General features: G+C 50.1%; 1 protein-coding gene across 4 annotated transcripts in view; it reads right to left on the reverse strand.

Annotated features, from left to right (window-relative positions):
* The window catches only part of CNTFR (ciliary neurotrophic factor receptor), a 201,613-nt gene that overhangs the window by 54,139 nt on the left and 128,447 nt on the right, over positions 1-19,027 (reverse strand). For all 4 annotated transcript variants that reach the window (XM_059874113.1, XM_059874114.1, XM_059874115.1 and 1 more), the window contains one exon: positions 2,935-3,165. In XM_059874113.1, coding sequence (XP_059730096.1) covers positions 2,935-3,165 — 231 coding nt within the window. The remainder of the gene's footprint in view (positions 1-2,934; positions 3,166-19,027) is intronic.

A 19,027-nucleotide genomic window follows, 5' to 3' on the forward strand; every position in this document is an offset into this window, starting at 1 on the left:
CTTCACTGAAGTCAAGACAGATTACACTGACCACATTTCTGGGCTTAGAAAACCGGTTCCCTTATCAAAGAGAGCTATCAGGTTAATCTGCTGTGATATATCCCTGGCAAGGCCCCCTGGTATTTTTTTCCCATTTTCCATTTGTCTCCACATCTTTAATTGCTCCCTCTTCCAAGTGCACCATGTGGCCCCACTGTGCTGTGGGGTCAGGCTGTCTGATGAGAACTTTCCTTCGCCCCGGCACAGGAGACACGTTGCACTGGGTACCAGCACTGGCCTCCCAGCTACTAATGAGCCTTGCTAATGAACAGATGTCCTCACATGGGGATGAGGTGCTCCCCAAGCCTTCAGTGCATTGAAGGTGCCTCCAGAACAGAGGGTAACCTCCAGGTTTTACTCTCCCTCCTCTCCCTTAGCCTGTGCTGCCCTTGCTCTCAGCATTGCTGCTCAGACCTGGTGGGGTTCATTTGGTATCGGGCTCTGTCCAGTTAGTGTTTAATCTCCCCTGAAACCTGTCTGCAGAACCAACTCTGCTCTTCTCTCCTCGTTTGCTCCGTATTTATATGGCTAACCCCCCTTTTCATTTCCTCTGCAAGGTCTCGCTCAGCTTGACTCCTGGCAGGTCTCCCTTTATCCCTGTGCTCACTGACCCCCACGACAGAGCTTGCTTTGCTAATTGACACCCTTTCCTGGTCCTCAACCCTTCTCTGCTCCCTCTACACATCCTTCCTGTGGTGTTGTATGCTCAGGAGCACCCCTGCCTTGCCTGGGGAGCACATTCCAGGTATCATCATTTATTTAATGAGATCCCCAGCACTTCTCCACGTGCAGCCCCAGCCCCTCACTCTCACTGCAGTCATCTTTCTTGTTGCCCCAGCAAAAGAGAAAAATGCAGGCACAGGTCTGTTTTCATTTAATTTCCCATACAATTGAAACAAAATGAGTCCAAGCTCCCTCAAATCCCAGGTCTGGGCTCCCAATGCACTCAGCTGCAGCAGCAATGCTACCACAGAGCCATGCTGCAAACCTCCCACAAGTCACCCATCTCCATCTACATGCCCATGCCCATCTCCATTCCCTGCTGGGATGCTCCCAAATCCACTCCTTTGCATGAATCCTCACACCTCCAGGGAATCAATCACTTCCAGCAAAGCCAGGACACTTGGGGTAGTGTGGGGGAGGCAGGGACTGGGGGCGCAGTGCTGGGAATAGAAACCTCACAGAGAGCGTTAAATTAAAATCCAGACAGTTAAATTAATTACCATAAAAGCGTCTCACCTGATTAGTTCCTTGCACAGTTAATTGTGTTTACAACGCCAGACAGTTGTTTATTTATTTGTCACCCTCTCTCTGGGGGCTGGTGGCCCCAGTAGTGTCCAGCTGGGCTTCTCAGCTGCCTGGTGCTCAAGGGGCTGTGACTCTCCAGCAAATGGGAACACACAGTAACAGGGAAGAGCAGGATTTGGGCTCTAACGCTGAGCAATTCCCACGGGTCCCTGAGCAGATTGACAGGGATTACTATTAGCAAGGTGTTTAGCAGATTGAGGAGCCATTGCAAAATCACAGTGATGCCACATCTGCAGAAGAGGTGGTTGGAGGCTGTGGATGTCTCCCCACTCCCCTTGTTTCCTGCAGCCCTCTGTGCACTGGCACAGCCTGGGACCTCTCCCCAGATGGGATCTGGTGAGCACATGCCCAAGCCGAGGAACTGCACAGCCTCCTTGTGCTGCTGCCTGCACTGGACCCAGTGCCTGCCTTTTCTGGCTCTGAACTGGCTGTGAACACCTCCTGACCACAATGCAGCTAAAAAGCCCCTGACTCATTTGTTAGGCAGTGGCCTTTTTGTCTGCCATGCTCCCAGCCCCCACGCCTGCTCACTGGTGTAAACCCTGCCCTGTACTGACTGCTTCCCTTTATCTGCTTCTCACATTGCCTTCCAGCTCCTTCCAGCATCCCTTCTCCTCGGCCCAGACACCAGGATCCATCCCACATGACCTTAAATGAGTTGGACACTGTAGAGCATCTCTAAGATTCAAATCTCTAGGTGCAGTGAACTCTCATGCTTTATTTTCAGGGCTTACACAGACCCTCCTGTGACGCTCTGTCCCTGGAGCATGGCCTAGGATGGAAACACCATCCTGGCTCTGATGCCAGGCGCAGAAGGTGGGATAAGGAGTAGAGAAATACTCTGCTGTGTCTTCCAAACCTGGGAGCATACAGCCACCTACATGACACATCCCTGGATGGCGGGGTTCCCAGCTGGGAATCACAGTTACCATCCCACAGCCACTTATGCCGGCTGGTGCTCCCAGACACCCACGGCTGCCAGTTGCACATGCCGTGCTGAAAAACACACAGTTGCTATCAGCTGTGCAAACACAGCAGCCCTCAAAATACACAGCTGCTGTCAGCTCTCAGCATCATGTGAAATACAGCACAACTCTTATCTCCCCCACCAAGGCCCAGGAATCAGCGCATCCTGTGCCGGAGATATGCAAAATGCTGGGGAATGAGCAGCTGTCCTCCAGCACACCTGTGCAGCCAGGACCCTGCAACACCTTTTGGCTGCTCCTCTGAAACAACCACACTGCTGTAATCCCAGCCAGGGCTTCTCCTGTCTGACTGCAATCCTGTCCGACAGCTCTTTCCACCTACAGAGATGGCTGTTGTGTCACAGGGCTAGAGGAAGAAGCTACATCCCTTCTCAAATTATTCCTGAGGCATCATTAGTTCCACTAGCTTTGATCCAAAGCTTGGGCAGAGTGGCTGATTCCAGCTGGGATTAGCATGCCATAAGGACCCCATACAGCAGTGTGCAGTGGACAACCCTATGTACAGAAGGTAGAGGGGATGTCATGACAAGAGGGGGGGCTGTGGGGACTCAGTACAGGAGCAGAGGCTGTCCCCCTCAGTGTGACATGCTGGGGTACTCACTTCCCACCCTCAGGTAGGTCTGGTATTTGAGGTGCCAGGAGGAGCCCTCGTAGCAGGAGTACTGGCCGCTCTGCGACAGGTCAACGTTCTTCAGGATCAGGTAGGAGCCGTTCAGGTGGGACTCGTCGATGTCCGTGCCGTTGGCTGTCCAGGTCACGGCTGCGTCCCAGTCCATGGAGCCACACTTCATGGTCACGTCTGCACCTACCCGCTCGTACTGGGTGTGACTCTCTGTGGGAAGGAAAAGGGGGAAAACAGGTGAGCTCAGAGCCCCTCAGTACAGTTGCCTTGGGAATAAGATCTTACCTTCCCATCTGGGAAGTAAAGAGAAGGAGTGGGGAATGACACTTTGCTGGTGGACAGGGAAGCCCAAGTTCTGATCCCGTCCCCGGCCATAATTTATTTTAGACCAGCTGACAAATACTAGAGGATCATGGACCACCTCCACCCACAGGATGTCTTCCTCTCACCTTTGCTATGGTGGACACATGTCGGGGCTGCACATATGGCTCACCAGCCAAACACCCCATAGCATGGCCAGACACACAAGACATTGCCAGTCATGTGTCCAGGTGACTTGTTGCAGGACACAAACCAAACATGTATATCAGAAACTCCCAGCAGAGAGATGACACAGCCCCAGGATTTGTCACCAGCAAACTGCACGTATTTACTAGCACAGATGGGAAGCAGGTAATTCTCCTTGCAATTCCCTATTCAGTAAACCAGGCAGGAGGATTGCAACCCTAACTGTGCTGTGCTGTGGAAAGGCACAGCTGCTTGGTGCATGCAGTGCTGGTTGTCTCCTGTCTGGGTTTTCTTTTCTTCCCACAATAACATGATGCTTGCTGAGCTGTTTGATGTAACAGAGTGGGGCAACACAGCTCATTGGGCACCAGCTGCCTAATTGAATTTTCTCAGGTTTCTGGACAGGAGCTGGAGCTGACATTCATTAATGATCCTTAGCAACTGAATATTTCCTGTGTTGCTACACTTGGCTGTGCTGAGCTGTATGTGGCAAGGATAAAACCACACGAGTGTGTGTGCGTGACACAGGGTGAAGCAGGATGGGAGGATGAATGGGGATGAGGTTTCTTCAAGGCTTCATCAAGCCTTTGTGCACAGACAAGGGTGGTTCACTTCTCAAAATTCTCCTGGGCTTCAAAATCACATTTGACAAGGTGCCTTCCAAGGAAACTAAGCAGCCCTGACACATGGGGAAAGTCCTTGCGAGGATTTATAGCAGCTAAAGTCACGAGACCAAAGGTGAAAACAAGCTGTCAAATGTAGCAGTAGAAGATGTCACTGCTGAAGTCTGACAGAGATCCCGGCTGGATCAGATCTGCCCAACACCCTCATAACTCACAGGTAAAAGGGGTCAGGGCAGAGAGAAGACAGAGTGCTGCAGAGGCTGTCAGGGCAGCCAAAGCCCAGCTGAGCTCCAAAGTGCTGCAGAAGGACATCATGGTACAGCCCACCAGGCAGTAACCCTGTGCTGATTAACGCGCAGAGGAATGCACGCAGCCTTCCTTCCCCTACACTCTCATGGTTTCAAATGTGCCATAGACTCCATGGAAACCCACCCTGGAGTCATCACACTCCCTTCCCTGAAAACATCAGCTCAGTGGTGATCAAGAACTCAAACCCAAAATGGAAAGCACTGTAACTCAAAAGCCATGAACAAACCTGTCCCCATGCTGTATCAGGAGCACAGTAACCCTGGAAGCAGGGCAAAGGAAGGAAACAAGAACAGCTAAGGCTTGAAACAGATTCCATGTGAAGATGGTTTAGTAGACTCTAACCCTTCATCCATAAAAGGGGACAACCAAACAAAGACGTGACAGACACCTTAGCAATGATGAGTGACATGAAGAGGACAAATAGAGAAGGACGGCTTGCTCTTTCTCCTAATAAAATAAGAGAGAGCAAGACAAGCAATAGAAAATGGCCTTTTTTTTGCACGAATTGTGATTAAATTACAGAAATCTATATCCATCAGATGCTGTTGATGTCAACATTGGAGGGGGGAACAGCGAGTAAATTAATTCATAGCAGAAGATGACCTAAAATACTGAGCTGCCCAGTGAGCCTTGGGAGATTGCAAGCAGCTGATAGAGGAGACAGATGGATAAGCACCGCCAAGGCTTCTCCTCTCTTTTCTTCCTCCTTCTGACATCAGCCCCCGGGTCCCACTAGTAGTTGGGACCACATGGGTATGATCCAGCATTCCTTGTGCCTAAGACAACATCCTGATCCCATCTGCAAGGCTGGCTCTGGAGGTGTATCTGGCAGGTCTCAGCAGGACACCTGCTTCTGACTAGAATAGAGCACCTTTGGGGACATTATCCCTGCTGGGAAAGGGGGTGCTAAGGACAAGGAAAAACTTGGTTTGTTGTGAGTAAGTTGCTGGTGGGATGCCTCAGGACAATTTCTGACACAAGCCAAGGATTGAAAACCTTTGGGAAACTGTGCTGACCAGAAAAGTGTATTAAAGGGTTTAAAAAAAGCTGTGAGAATGTACTGACAGGCAGAAAGAGGGAAGAACATCTAAGACGAAGCATCTTTTTGAGGAGGGGTAGCTGAAACAGAACCAAATACACAGACAGGCACAAGTGGAAGAAGACAGTGGATGGATGAATGTGTGTAAGCACAGACAGATGGATGGCATGCTGGATGGGCACAGATGGAATGGAGGAAAGGAGGCATGGAAGGACAGTGAATGTGAGTGGTGTTGGGTGGATGGCTGGCTACGTGAATGGCTCTGGATATGGATGGATGGTTGATGAGTGGATGGACAGACAGATGACTAGGCACATGCGTGGACAGACAAACACAGATATCAGAGTTTCAGTAAGAATTCAAGCATCTTACTCAAGTTCTCTAATTTTTCTTCTTACCTATTGCATAAGGTAAAGAGGTTTTGTCTTCCTGTTTCCTGTTGGCTCACATGACCATTGACTATCCCATCCTTACACCTGGAATTCTGCTTATCAGAGACACTGGAGCTCTGACACCCACTATTGCACCACCCACCAGCCTTGCATGGAGAAAGGCTCAGTGCAGTGATGGATCCACAGACCTGCCACCCTTGCCTGGCTCTGGGATGCTCAGCTCTCAGGACTGTGGCTGAGAGCTTGTCTGTAGCTAGTGGCTGAAGGACTAAGTTGGGAAGGAAAAAAGTCACCTTGAGTTATTTCCTTAAACACAGTACAAACACACTGGCGTTCATCCAGAAAGGCTGAGGGAGCCATTCCTGGAAGACAGGTCTTTGAAAGCAATGCTCCTTTCCAAGGCAGTGATTTAAGGTTCCTGATGAAGGAGAAACCCAAAGCACAGTTTCAGAGGAGGCTAGGGGTTTGCCGAGGATCTTACTGGAGCAGGCACAAGTCCTCATATCCTCCCTTGTCCCACGCCAGGTGTGGGAGTCCCACCCAACCACAGTGACATTAGATGTGTGGCAGCCTCTTTGGGAAGGAGCACCACGGGGACAGCTCCCCTGGAATACTGGAGAAGCCTGTCTTCCACTGAGAAGAGCAGCTCTGCTGTAGCATGGGGATGAGCAGGGATGACCAGAGCTCTACTGGGACCCTCCACTTTCTGCAGGCTAGGAATGCACCCAGAGCTCCACAGCTCCCTTGAACAGGGAGGGAAGGGAGGTTTGTCCACACTCCTGGTCACTCACTGGTAACCCATGGGATCAATGACCATGATGGTGCCTGTCCTGCAGAGCCAGCCCTTTTGGATGGATATCAGCTGGTGACAGGAGTGTCCTGGTGGAAGATTCGAGCTGGACATGGACGATAATTTATTCTCCAGGAGGGTAGTGCAGCTCTGGGACAGGTACCCACAGAGAGGGGGGATTCTCATCCATGGAGTTTGTCAGGGCTCTGCTGACAAAGCCATGGCTGATCTGGTCTTCTGCTGAGGACAGAGCTTTTCCAAGTGGGACACTGGACTAGACACTTCCAAAGATTCCTTCCCAGCAACATGGATGTGATCACTGGCTGGAACGGACACTTCAAGATGCTGCCCTACCCTGTAAATACACCACCCTGCTTCTCCAAAGCATGCTGCCTTTGGGTCAAGGCCGTGATGTCATCAGAGAGGGGCTGCACCCCAACCAGCAACATGCCTCTCAGCATCCAAGCCCACTAAGGGCCACATCCTCTGCCAGGCACAGCACACCTGCCAAGCACAGCATGAATCCCAGATCTAGAAAGGAGCTGTGGTGATGCATAATGGGAGAAATTACAGCTTTACCCACATCTCTGCAAAATTGCAGTGGAGGGAAGATGGGAATAAACATACAGAGCTTCTAATCGTGGGATAAACATACACATTCTAGTAATGAACCTGGGGCAGCTTGGTGAAATGAGCTGTGAGCTGCTTTGCTGCACTAGCAATGATGAGTGGCAGCTTGATAGGTCCTGCAACTGCAACAGGGACCAACAGGACAGCAGACCGCAATCCAGCAGAGAGATGTGGAGGGAAAATGAGACAAAGCAGCAGAGTAATGGGGCCCATGGAAATATATTCTATGCTTCCCAAACCCATCCAGCTGGAAATCCAATAGAAACCTCATCCTCATTTTCCTCCTTCATGAAATCTTGACCTACATTGAAACTGGAAGGGCAACAGCACAAGAAAATCCTGCAAAAAGGTGAGCACTGCCCTGCATGCACTGTGCTAGGAAGAAGCAGAACTCCTCTTGGGACCTCCCATGTCCATTCCTGTGCCTTTGCTCCAGCTGAGGCTCCCACCCAGCCAGCATGGGCAGCTGCCAGGCATGGCAGGAATGCTGCTGGGCACTGGCATGTGTGAAGCCACAGATGTGGCACTGGAGGTCTGTGCCCAGATGCCTGAGGGGTCACTGGAACAGCAAGCTGAGGAAGTGGAGAGGACAGTTTGCATTCCTGGCACCAGTACTCACCACAGCCCTTTAATGGGGGTCTTTCAGCCAGGGCCTGTGGCAAGACAACATCCAGCAGACATACACAGGGCCAAAACCACCATCACTGTCACAGCGATTTGCAGGCAGACTGGGACAAATATTCCCTCTGAGCGCTCTGCCGAAATGCACTGCAGGCTTGTGGCTTGTGTAAGCAGAGAATGAGCAAAAGAAAGGCACTGCAGCATTTCTGGGGAGAGGGAAGAGCACTCTGCAGGTCCACAGCCTCTGGCTCTGCCCTTCCTTTGCAGCTGGTGAAACCAACACGGTGAGAAAGGCCAGGTGCCCACTTTCTCCGATAGGACATGGAGCACTTTGCAGTAGGACAGAGCACTACATACATGTCCTCGGACAGAGGCCTTCACATCATCCCACTGGCCTTCATATGTCCCTCCCACAGCTGAGAAACCAGCCACAAATAATTGTCTCAGCATCTAGTTAGCTGTCTTTGTACAGAATAAATTATACATTTAATATTTACACAGTGCCAGGGCTATGCCAAGAGCTTTCCAAGCATATTAACCAGAAGGGTCTTTCATTCCTCAACTTCCCATGATAAATGAGATGAATCAGCCCACAGGAGAGGAGCACAGAGCCCCAGAGGATGGAGAGGGCAAGAAGACAGAGAGGTGGCCTGACCAGCCTCTGTGGGAGGATGTTCCTGGCTTTCTCCAGCCATGGGACAGGGTAGTGGCACAATCCTATGGCCTCTCCCTTGCTTCAGGACCCATGACCACTGGCCTGAGCAGCACCAACTGTGTCCAAGGAATGCCAGAGGCTCCACTCCCCTGTGCAGTCTGTCAGCCCCTGAAGTCTGTCCTTCTTGAGATGAAGGACATGGAGAGGGTTTCCTGACACCAGCTTCCTGAATCTCACCCCACTCTTAATCTCACATCTATTCCCTGTGATGCCACTTGGTCTTTGCAGGGCTTTTCTTGCCAGCAGAAATCTTCTTTCAAGGAGAAGAAATTTCATGCTTAAGGAGGCACTTCTTCCACAAGTGATTTAAAACTGGATATATCTTTGTAAGGAAACAAGCATAATTAAGTATCATCGATGTAGCCAAAGATATGGACTGCTACAAGTTAATTTTGTCCATTAATGAAGAGTTGCAGAAAGCAGAGACCGCATTTGTTTGCTCTACTTTGGTAAATCCCTGGTGTCAGCTGCTTTGCTCTTGACGAGAAAAAATAATTAGAAAGAAACTTTAATTAAGAGATAACAGATGGGTGCTAAAGGACTTGTACTCAATCACACCACGATAGCCTGGAAGCAGACCTTGGTTTGCTTCAGGAGTGTTGTGAAGAAGGGACTTGCCCCCTCCGATATGCTTGGCTCAGGGCAGGATCCAGGGCAGGAAAACTTCTTCCCTCAGCCTGGATGTGACCACAAAGCATCCTCCTGTGGGTGTTGGCAAAGTCCTGATGCTCCTGCAGAAATTCTGCTCCAGCTCTGCACCTGCCTCCCCTTTTCCCTCCCTTGGGTGAAGCTGCACCCCAAACACAGCTGGGTTTGTCCATGGTGCCCATGGTGGGGTGACAAGGGCCTTCATGGCCCCCTGCTCAGCTGCACAAGGCTGGTGCCTCTCCTGTGAGCTTTAATGAAACATCTTCTGAGGATGAAGGGACACTTTTACCATCAAATGTTCCATTGTCACAAATGATAATCCAACCCACGGGCTCCCTCCTGGACTTGATGGTCCAGCAGTGGAGAGGTGTGATGCCTGCCCTGCTATGAGCTTGACATGCCATGGCCCAGGCCAAGCTCCAGGTGACAGGAGCAGACAGGATGGCAGCACCATCAGGATGGAGTCACTTGCATCACTCATGCACAGGGGCCAGCAAGGCTGTGCAGTGGCAGAGAATCAGCACCCTCCTGGGGAGAAAACACAGTGCTAAACCCAGCAGGAAACCACAGAACAGAGATCCACTGCTGGAAGCAGAAGACACCCAGTCTCACAGCAGAAGTGAGGGCCAAGTCCTTGCTGCAGCACTGGCTCAGCCCCTGGGATGCAGCAGCTCCCCATGTCTTTTGGGCTGCTGGCCAGTGGGGAGCCCTGGCTGGCAGAGACTGTAGGAGGATGGGGAATGCTGCCTTAGCAGACCAGTAACTTCAATGTCATTTTTCTGTTTGTATCATATCATCAGACTGGTTGAGTCAACAGCTTTGGTCTGGTCTGAGTGGGATCTCACCAGGGCAGAGGGTGTTCTCCCTGTGTCTAATTATGTCTGTGTTTGTCCTGGTACTGCTGCCTTTTTATCACACCCCTGTTGGGACAGAGCTTCTCTAGCAGCTCTCTAGACCTGCCAAATCACATCAGCCCAAAGCTCCACGCTGGCACTGCTCCTGGCTGCAAGCCAGAGGGGCTCTGTGTCAGAGGCAGCCTTGCTTTCCTGCACACCATCAAGCCCAGCTCTCGCTGGGAGTAGTAGGAGCTGCACAGCAATGTGGTGCCACAAGCATAACTTATCCCTGGTCACAGGGGGGAAGCAAAACTGAGAACAGCAACCAGATCCATCCTGCCTCACTGAGAGAGTCTCCTCAGCCATGCATGGGCAGGAGACCACAAAGAAGCTGTCCTTTCCCATGGCTTCAGGGTAGGAGTGAGCTCTGCCTGAGGATGCTAAGGCTGGTGCTCACCCATCTGCAATGGTGGTATACCTCTATCCTGGATCATGTTGTGTTGACACAGCTGGGACCAGGAGCAGATGGTGCTACTTCTGCTTTTCTGTCTCAGCAGCTCTACAACAGAGAGGTCTGGATTCTTTTGGGCTGGTGATTTTGTCTTTTTAGGTTTTTTCCACAGGAGGCTTTGGTCTTGCATCCCAGGAGGAATCCTGATTTCATGTGTTGACCCAGAAGGTCTTGGTAAGGCCATCACTTGGATGTCTGTCCCAGCTCTTCTGGTCCCTGGGACTCCAAGTGCTCTCCTTGCTGCAACTGGCTGAGCTGTGACACTGTTTTCATCCTAAGGCAAGGCTGGATGGGACCTTGCCCACTCAGCTTCCTTGCGGAGTCAGCTTGAGATGACTCATCTTGAGGAAGTGCAGTTGCTCAGCAAAGCAGCAATTCCTCCAGTTCCCTGTACTTCCTCAGGCTGCCCCAGCATGTGGGGTTGTGCAGAGGGAAAGGTGTTGGAACACCAGAGGGAATGGCACTAAGGGAAACCAGCCCACAGCAGGAAAATCCCACCAATATCCTCCAAGCTGGGCTCACTTGAGCCTTCAACCTTCACTGCCAAATGACCGGTGCTAGCACCATGGGTGAATTAGAGGCTTGTTTTTTGGTCCTGCTTTTTCATGCAGACAGGACAAATAACTCTAAGCCACAGAAGAGTGCTTAGATCAGGCTTTTCAATGCTGTTTAGGGGGAAATCAATACAATTCAGAATTAGGTGCCCAAATCAGAGCCGTAAACACAAGAGCTCATTGTGGTCCAGCCACAGCGTGAAGATGCCTGTATTTAGTGAGGTTTGGGGAGGGGGAGGTGGGGGCAGAGCTGGATAGAGACATAGGGGCGCCTCACTCCCCGCTGACCTCAGCCTGCCTTTCCAGCCCCGTGCACAGCGCACACCTCCCCATCCCTGTTTGCCAGTGCCCACACGCCTGCCCTCAAACAGCAGCCTAGCTCCACTCAAATACACCGGGGGTGACTGCTATTTGTTCACATCACAACCCAGCTCCCGTCTCACCCCACTCAGGGCTGCGGATTAGCATCAGGCATTGTGCAATGTTTTTTTATTAGCACAGAATTATGGAAGTCAGAGGCGTAAAAGACCTGTTGGGTCCCACTCAGTCCATCCTCCTTCTGCCAAGACGGTATTGGTCCCTGCAGCATATTTACTATTTCTCCAGTCTAATTTTACATACTGTACAATCTGTGCAGTGCCAAGTTACGATCCCTGTGTGAGAAGCAGAGCTCTCAATTTCCAGGCTCTTGGGTGTGTAAAATCACAACCGCGATGCTAAATTAACTTTTTTCCCCCTTGCATTTAATCATTTAATAGCTCTAAAATTCAGCCCCTCAGGCTCTTTCTGTCTGTCTGTTGGCTTGGTTTCTGCCTGCTGTAGGCCAGTGGCTTTCCCTTACAGATGTAATGCTCACGCCCCTGGGTGGATCAGCAGCAGCTGGGCTTGAAGCTGGGGTAACTACAACTTAACACATGAACTTCGGTGCCTGAGGATGGAAAAACTCCTCTGCTTTTTTAAACACAGGTACTGGGGGCTCATCCTCCTCGTTATTGCTCAGCCCCATAAAGAGGAGGCACAGAGTGCACTGCACACAGGGACAGGACTCAAAAGCATCACCAAAGCTGGACTGAGGAATCAAAACAGGGGTGCAGCTTGTAGCACCAAGGCATGGGGGATAGGGCATTCCCTGGGGCCCTCAACAAAAGCACCACTACTTTTCTCTACACCTGTACATCCACTGAAGGTTACACCACAGGGCTTTTTTCTTCCCAAAAGAGGGATTTCTTCCCCCTGCACCAACACCAAGATTTTCTTTGTGCATGTGGCTACAGAATAGCAGGGGAACTGAGCTGCTGCCTGGGCAGCACAGTAAAGAGGGTGAGAAGAATAGACACTGATAGAATGGGAACCATTTTCCCAAGTTTGTGGGTTTTTTTGACCCAGTCACCATCACTTCTCCAAGTAACACCTGCATATCTGGAGTCTGGTGCTGATTTCAAAACAGTATTAAAAATAAGGCACTCATCTTCTCTCCCCTGTAGGGGCTGTATTAAGAGCTAAGACAAGGCTTGGGATTTGCATGGTAATAACAAGATACTACATTCACATTTGATGCCTTTCACTCTGAAGGATCCTCAAGCAAAGCCAGGCCTGGAAAGGATCACCTGTATGTGCTGAGCTGTGTCACATCCAGCGGAGCTGGAACCTACCCATCACACAGAGCATCTGCTGGGGGGAAAGATGGGCACATGTCAGAACCATGGGAAGAATGTTACTTACACCAGAGACACAAAATAAATTGCTGAGTATAGCTAATGGAGCGCTACAGACAACACAATAGGACCCCAGGACAGAGCTCCTGGATCTTGAGCAGAGCTTGGAGACAGGCTCCAGCTTGGGGCTGAATGAGGCTGGGACTCTGATTAAGGGCTGGAAAGCGTATCTGAACAATGGAGGTCATAACTGCAGGATTGTGGTCACCAAATGGTTTCTGAGCTCCTCTTGGGGGTCAGCATTATTCAGGAGCCCCATAAATCCACAGGCTATGTGAGTATTTACAAATTACTCTGCAGTCAGAGAGCTATCAAAGGTGGCAGTGTCTTTTGGATTTGTCTCTGAGCAGGTAGGAGAGACAAGGGTTTTCTGCACACTACATGGAAGATCCCAGAAGCAAGAAGTAGATCCATGAGACAGCAGGGGACTGAAAGTGCTCAGTGCTTTAGGGCAGACAGAGCCTTTGCGTGCCTTCCTGTGCAGATCACAGAACCTTGGAATGGGTTGGAAGGGACCTCTGAAGATCATTAGTCCAACAGATGTGCACATATCACAGAATCATAGATTGGATACATCCCATTCATCTATCTGCAAAGCACAATGCAGAAGGTCAGAGGAGATCCCACCACCTCAGGACAGAGAAGCTTAACACGAGACCAGTGAGCCAGGAGCTTTCAGCAGGGCTGGTCCCATTCCCAGCAGCATCACAGAGTGCTTTCAGAGGAGGGAGCATGTAACTCCTTGAGCACTTGTTAACTGAGCCGGTTCCTGCCTGCCCCTGCTCCCTTGCTGGTGTCCTAAGCACCAATGTCCAGGACCCTTTCCAAAACCTGTGAAGAAGATGCCCTTTGTTAAGCAGCTGAGAATTTCCAAAGCAGCTCCCACTGGCTGGCTGGTGGCCTCATCATGCAGAACCTGCATGGCTTCATCATGCAGACCTCCCAAAAAATATGCTGCAATTTCTACTTGATATTTGAGGCCTCTCTGCTTCTAGAAATACATTCTCCTTCTCCTCCTCCCTCTCCTCCTGTTTGACACAGCCTTTTCCTGCCTGTCTACCCGCTGCTGTTCCCTTCCCATATCACTTTTGTTGCCATCCATCTGACTAAAGCAGAGAGCAGCGCTGCTTTTGGGAGCCCAGTCTGCCTTTCAGATCATCTCCTAACCTCCAGTTAGTGATCCTGCCATGTCAGACAGTCTTCAGTTTGGTGCAGGTTTTTTATTGCCTTTGTTGGGGATAATAAGCAAATGTTAGTTCAGGAGCAGACATTCATTCTTGAACAAATTGTGCATTACTTCCTAAATTTCAGTGTTTAAAAGCTGTAAGTATTTTACTGCAAAACAACAGCTAAAAGGCCAGTTATGTTTCATTGACTGAAATACAAGTAAGTGTGCCCTGTTCTCTGGAGAGCTCTTGGGTTTGAAGCAGAAAATTTTAGGGAGGCATGTTTTCTGAAAGTAAGACTATTCAGAAGCTCGCCATGTCCAGAGCTCCAGTCATCTGAAGGCAGTACTGAATTATAAGTATTATTAGCACAAGAGATACTTGAAATCTGGAATTTCTGTAAAACGTTTTGAATTCAGGTTCTGAAGCATTTAAAGGACTTGAGAAAATATCTTTGGCTCCAAGTCAGCAAAGCACTTAGGCAAGGCCTTAACTTTGAGCATGTGTTTAAGTACCTTGCTGACTTGGGGCTTTTAACCCCAGTGAAAAGAAATCAAAGAGGAAAGAAAAGCCAAGGAAAAAAATTCTGGTGTACATAGAAATCTCCAGACAAGCCAAAATAATAGAGGAATCTCCTCTGAAAAGTAAGAAAACAAAAAATAATAGTGATTTGCTTTAAAATTAAACACTAGAGGAAGCTTTCTGGAGGAGGGGGGAGAAAAACTCCCGGAACAAATGGAGTATTTCAATGTAGCTTAACACCAGCTTCACTCTCCTGCCTCTTCAGCATTCAGAAATTATTTATTGCTGAAAAAAAAATCCCAAACCAAACCCAAAACCTGCTTCCTCCTCCCATTTCCAGACGAAGTGCAATGGGAGAGAGAAAAATCTTGGCTTGGGCAGTGAAAAAAACATCTCTGAAATGAGTCGGCTGTGAGAGACTGTCTCCATCAGGAAAAGGATAAAGGATGAGGGACTGAAGGGTAGTAATGAGGAGGAGGAAATTGCCCAGAGGCAGAAGCCTGCAAACAACCACATGCTCTGCCTGTGAAGGGAATACCAGAAAGTCCTTAAGGAGAGAAAATCAGTGCAAATCTATGCACACACGCATGGAAAGCAGCTACAAGCAGCAAGCTGCGCTTCCCCCACCTCCAGCTTGAGATTATGGAGACAAAAACTAGAGCACAGCAATAGGAGCATCCTCTGCAGCCCACCCAGGACGAGCGGCTGCGGACGGCAACGGGAGAGCGGCCACGGGAGCGGGGATGGGCGAGAGGAGACTCCCCCTGCTGCCCCAGGATCCAGGGCTTGCAGCCCCTCCGCAGCTCTGGCATGGCCAGGGCAGGCCCAGGGTGCCACAAAGCTGAAAATGCTGCTCTGCCTCCACCAGGGAGAAAGCCGAAATTTACAAATATTCTCTGTTAAAGAGGGAAAAAACCACCAAAACAGCCAAGTTCTTTCCTTCAGAAGGAAACCATGGGTTCTCATGTGTTTTAGGTTTTTTTTTTCTCCAAAATTTCTATACTGAGTTGTACAAAAGGCTTTGCAAAACATTTAGTTTTTTAAGGGAAGGGGGTGTCAATTCAAAGTGAAGAACCTAACCATTTCTGAAAAATATCAAAAAGACAAACTGCAGACAAAAGACAAACTTTCTTTCAACTATGCTTCATCTCTTTTTTATCTCCCCTGACAGAGGAATATGATTTTGTAGAACATTTGGATGTTGATGGGACTTAATGTCCAAGAGAAAACAGCTCCCCTGAGGATTCTCCCCATCAGTTTTGCCCAGGACAGATTGGCAGCCAGTACTTTACTCTCTGATGGAGATGCCCCTCATGGGAAGCACAGGATTCCAGCACAGGCTATGGAGGCAGCTCTTCCTCAGCACTCACACCATCCCAGTGCCTGCAGCCCCCTGTGGATGGCCACCCTGTCATCCACTGGTTTGGGCTGGTACCCAGCAAGATACAGCTCCCACCACAAGCATTTGACAGCCGAGTGAGACAAATGAGGAGAGCATCGTTCTCCCTGTCTTACACACAGAGAAGAAGTCCCCAAAGCAGATAAAATGACTGGCCCAGGAGAGCTGTTTTCCTCAGAGCTGAGCTCTGGTTTTCCTCCTTCCCTGTGATCCTACAACACCTGGTACATTGACACCAAGGTTTGGTTGGGCTGTCCTGACCCTGCTGAAATACAAAACCACAAAGCACTGAATTAACTTCAGCTGGTGCCTTTTTATCCACCTGGGGCCCCTGTGTGGCCCTTGGGATGCCAGCACCCGGGCACTGCAGGGATGGCTTGTGGGGCTGTGGAACGGCTGCTGCTGTGCACACCAGTGACTCCCTGTGAGGCACCAAAGCAAAAAGCTTTCCATAAATACTGGTTACACTAAAAAACTCCTTGGAGCTAAGCAAGTTAAGAAAAATGGTGCAAACTCACTGGAGGAAGGAAAACACAATTAAATCACCCAACAGCCCGTACCCACTAATCCCTTCTGCTACCAGGCTTGACTCAAAGGTCTCTGCCTGCTGACATGCACTTCCCACCCCTCAAGCAGCCCTGGCACTGCTTTTCCAGAATCCTGGCAAGGCATCTGTGCACACATGTTATGTGGGAAATGAAGGCCCCCACAGTCCCAGCTGGCAGCACACAGTCACAGCCCAGCATGCTGTGGGGCTATGGGCTGCGCAGGGAGAAGCCTGGGAGCTGCTGCCCCATGCCACAGCCCAAATTAAAGGCACTGAATGTTTTCAGGAGGGTTCAGTACTCACCAGGCTGGGAGACACATCTGCAACATCAGGTAACAGCATTAAAGGAGCTGTGAGTGCTCATGGGGGCTCCCACTGTGAGCTTCTTCATTCTGGAGCTGTGATTTAGGGCAGGATGAAGAAAGTAGAGGGATTAAATCTGTCTACCTAAATCCTGAAGTATTCCTTCTGGGTTTGCATCCCAAAGTCCTTCTCATAGATCAATAGAAGGATGCGCAGGCCCACCTCTGTGGACCTGCCAAGAATAAAATTGCAAAAATATGGGGAAAGAAATGCATCATGGATACAAAAGCCCACGGACTCAGAGAGCTCAGTGGAGTAGACTTGCCCAGATTACAGAGTGAGTGGGTTCACTGGCACAGAGGTGGGGGCTGTCCATGGGGAATCTTGCTCAGATGGGGTAGACACTTCCACTTTAAAGTCACTGACCCAACCCTGCAACCTGCTCCAAATTTCCTGTGAGATAAGGCACATCCCACTTCTTAAACAGCACTTTGTAGCCCAGGGATGAACTGACCCTGCTGCCATGCAAAATACATGAACAGCACCTTTGATAAGGCTGAGTCAAGCTAAGGCAATGTCAATCAACAGAAAACAAACAAGCAAATAACTAAATAAATATTTTTTAAATAAAAACCCAACAAATTTTAAAAACCCAAACCCCACCCAGACATACATACAGACAGATGTCTCCTCTAAAATGACAGCTTCCAAAGTCCTGTGTTGCTACTATTCCCCCTGGGGTTTTCCTTTCTGTCTACCATGCTGCCAATGCAGCAGCTAGGTAAGTTTTGAAGAGCACCAACCAGCAGCGTGGAAATAGCTGCAGTGATTATATTGCAACACTTCACTGCTTCCCTGAGCTGCAGCTCCCTCCTCCACTGTTGGAAGTACAATCAATGCTAATTAATTAAGGGCCAGAGCCTGCCAACCATGGTCACACCAACTTCAGTGCTGCTTCCTGAATATTCAGGGCTCACACTCCATAAAAGCAAGGATCAGCCTCCAGCAGCTTAGGTTGAAAACAACAGAAACTTTCTTTGCAAACCAGGAGGGATGGACAGGCCTGTCTGTGTCAGAGCTGAGAGCTGGAGGAGTCCTCTGAGCTGGGGCAGACCCCGGTGAGCTGCAACTGTAAGTCAGCAGTGAGGCATCCTGCAGGCATCCCTGAAGGCTCTCTGCCAACAGCAACCACAGAGCTGGCACAGCTCTTACACCCAGCCAAGGCCAAGAGGAGGGTGCTTGTGTGGGGCCAGAGACAGAGCACAAGCACCCTCCAAAACCAAGGGGGAGCAAAGTCCTTTGCCTTAGTTCCCGAAGTGATGTGGAGAGAGGAGGCCAGGGCTGGGTGTTAATGGATAAAGATGGGGATGCTCCTTGAGAGCAGAGGAGACAGGGCTGAGTCCCAGGAGAGTGAATGGACTTCACTGGAGCACCAGAGGGAGCAGTACTGGAGCTCACTAGAAGGCGAGCCTGTGGCTATGGTTCCTAACCCTGCCAAAAGGGCTTCTGTGATGCTCTGAGTGAGGAGGCACCAGTAGGGAATCCCAGCTCTTGATCTGCCCCTCCACTATGCCACACTGAGGGACCCTCACACAAAGGAAAAACACAAGATCCTGTGCTTTCCACCTCAAAGGTAAACTTACTTTTCAAGTCTGCTGAGCACAGGACCTTGTGCCATGAATATGAGCACCAGGCTCCTGCCTTGCTGCATCCTATGGAATGCTACACACCCTCCCAACAACAGGAGCTCCTTCAGGGCTCAACAGCCTCCCACCACTCCTCAGCAACATCACTGGATATTCATCACTTTGCACCCAGCCTCTCCAGTTGTCCCAGCAGCTGGCACAGGTTGTGGCAGGTCTCCAGGCTCACAGTTATAGCCAGTCATGGAGGCTTCCCATGGGAAATCGCAGGAGAGGACTAGACAGACAGACACTGGCTTCTGGATTTAATGCACTCTCACTCCCATGTGCCTCAGTTTCTCGCTTGCACAGCATCCAGTCAGCTGGAGCTACCACACCACAGCTCAGACAAGCCACAAACTCAGTGGAGTGCAACCTGCCAGGGCTCGTGGTTTGGCTGGAGTCAGAGGCTCTCTGTGACTCATCCTGCGCACTCTCAAGTTCATGGCTATGGATGAGAATCCCTTTGAGAGCACTCCAGGCTCAATTTACACTCCCTCTGGGAGAGGATTTGTGCATAAACAATGGAGATGATGAGCAGAGCTCAACCACCTGGTTGGAGA

This window comes from Haemorhous mexicanus, chromosome Z (assembly GCF_027477595.1).
Source record: "Haemorhous mexicanus isolate bHaeMex1 chromosome Z, bHaeMex1.pri, whole genome shotgun sequence".
NCBI lineage: Eukaryota > Metazoa > Chordata > Aves > Passeriformes > Fringillidae > Haemorhous > Haemorhous mexicanus.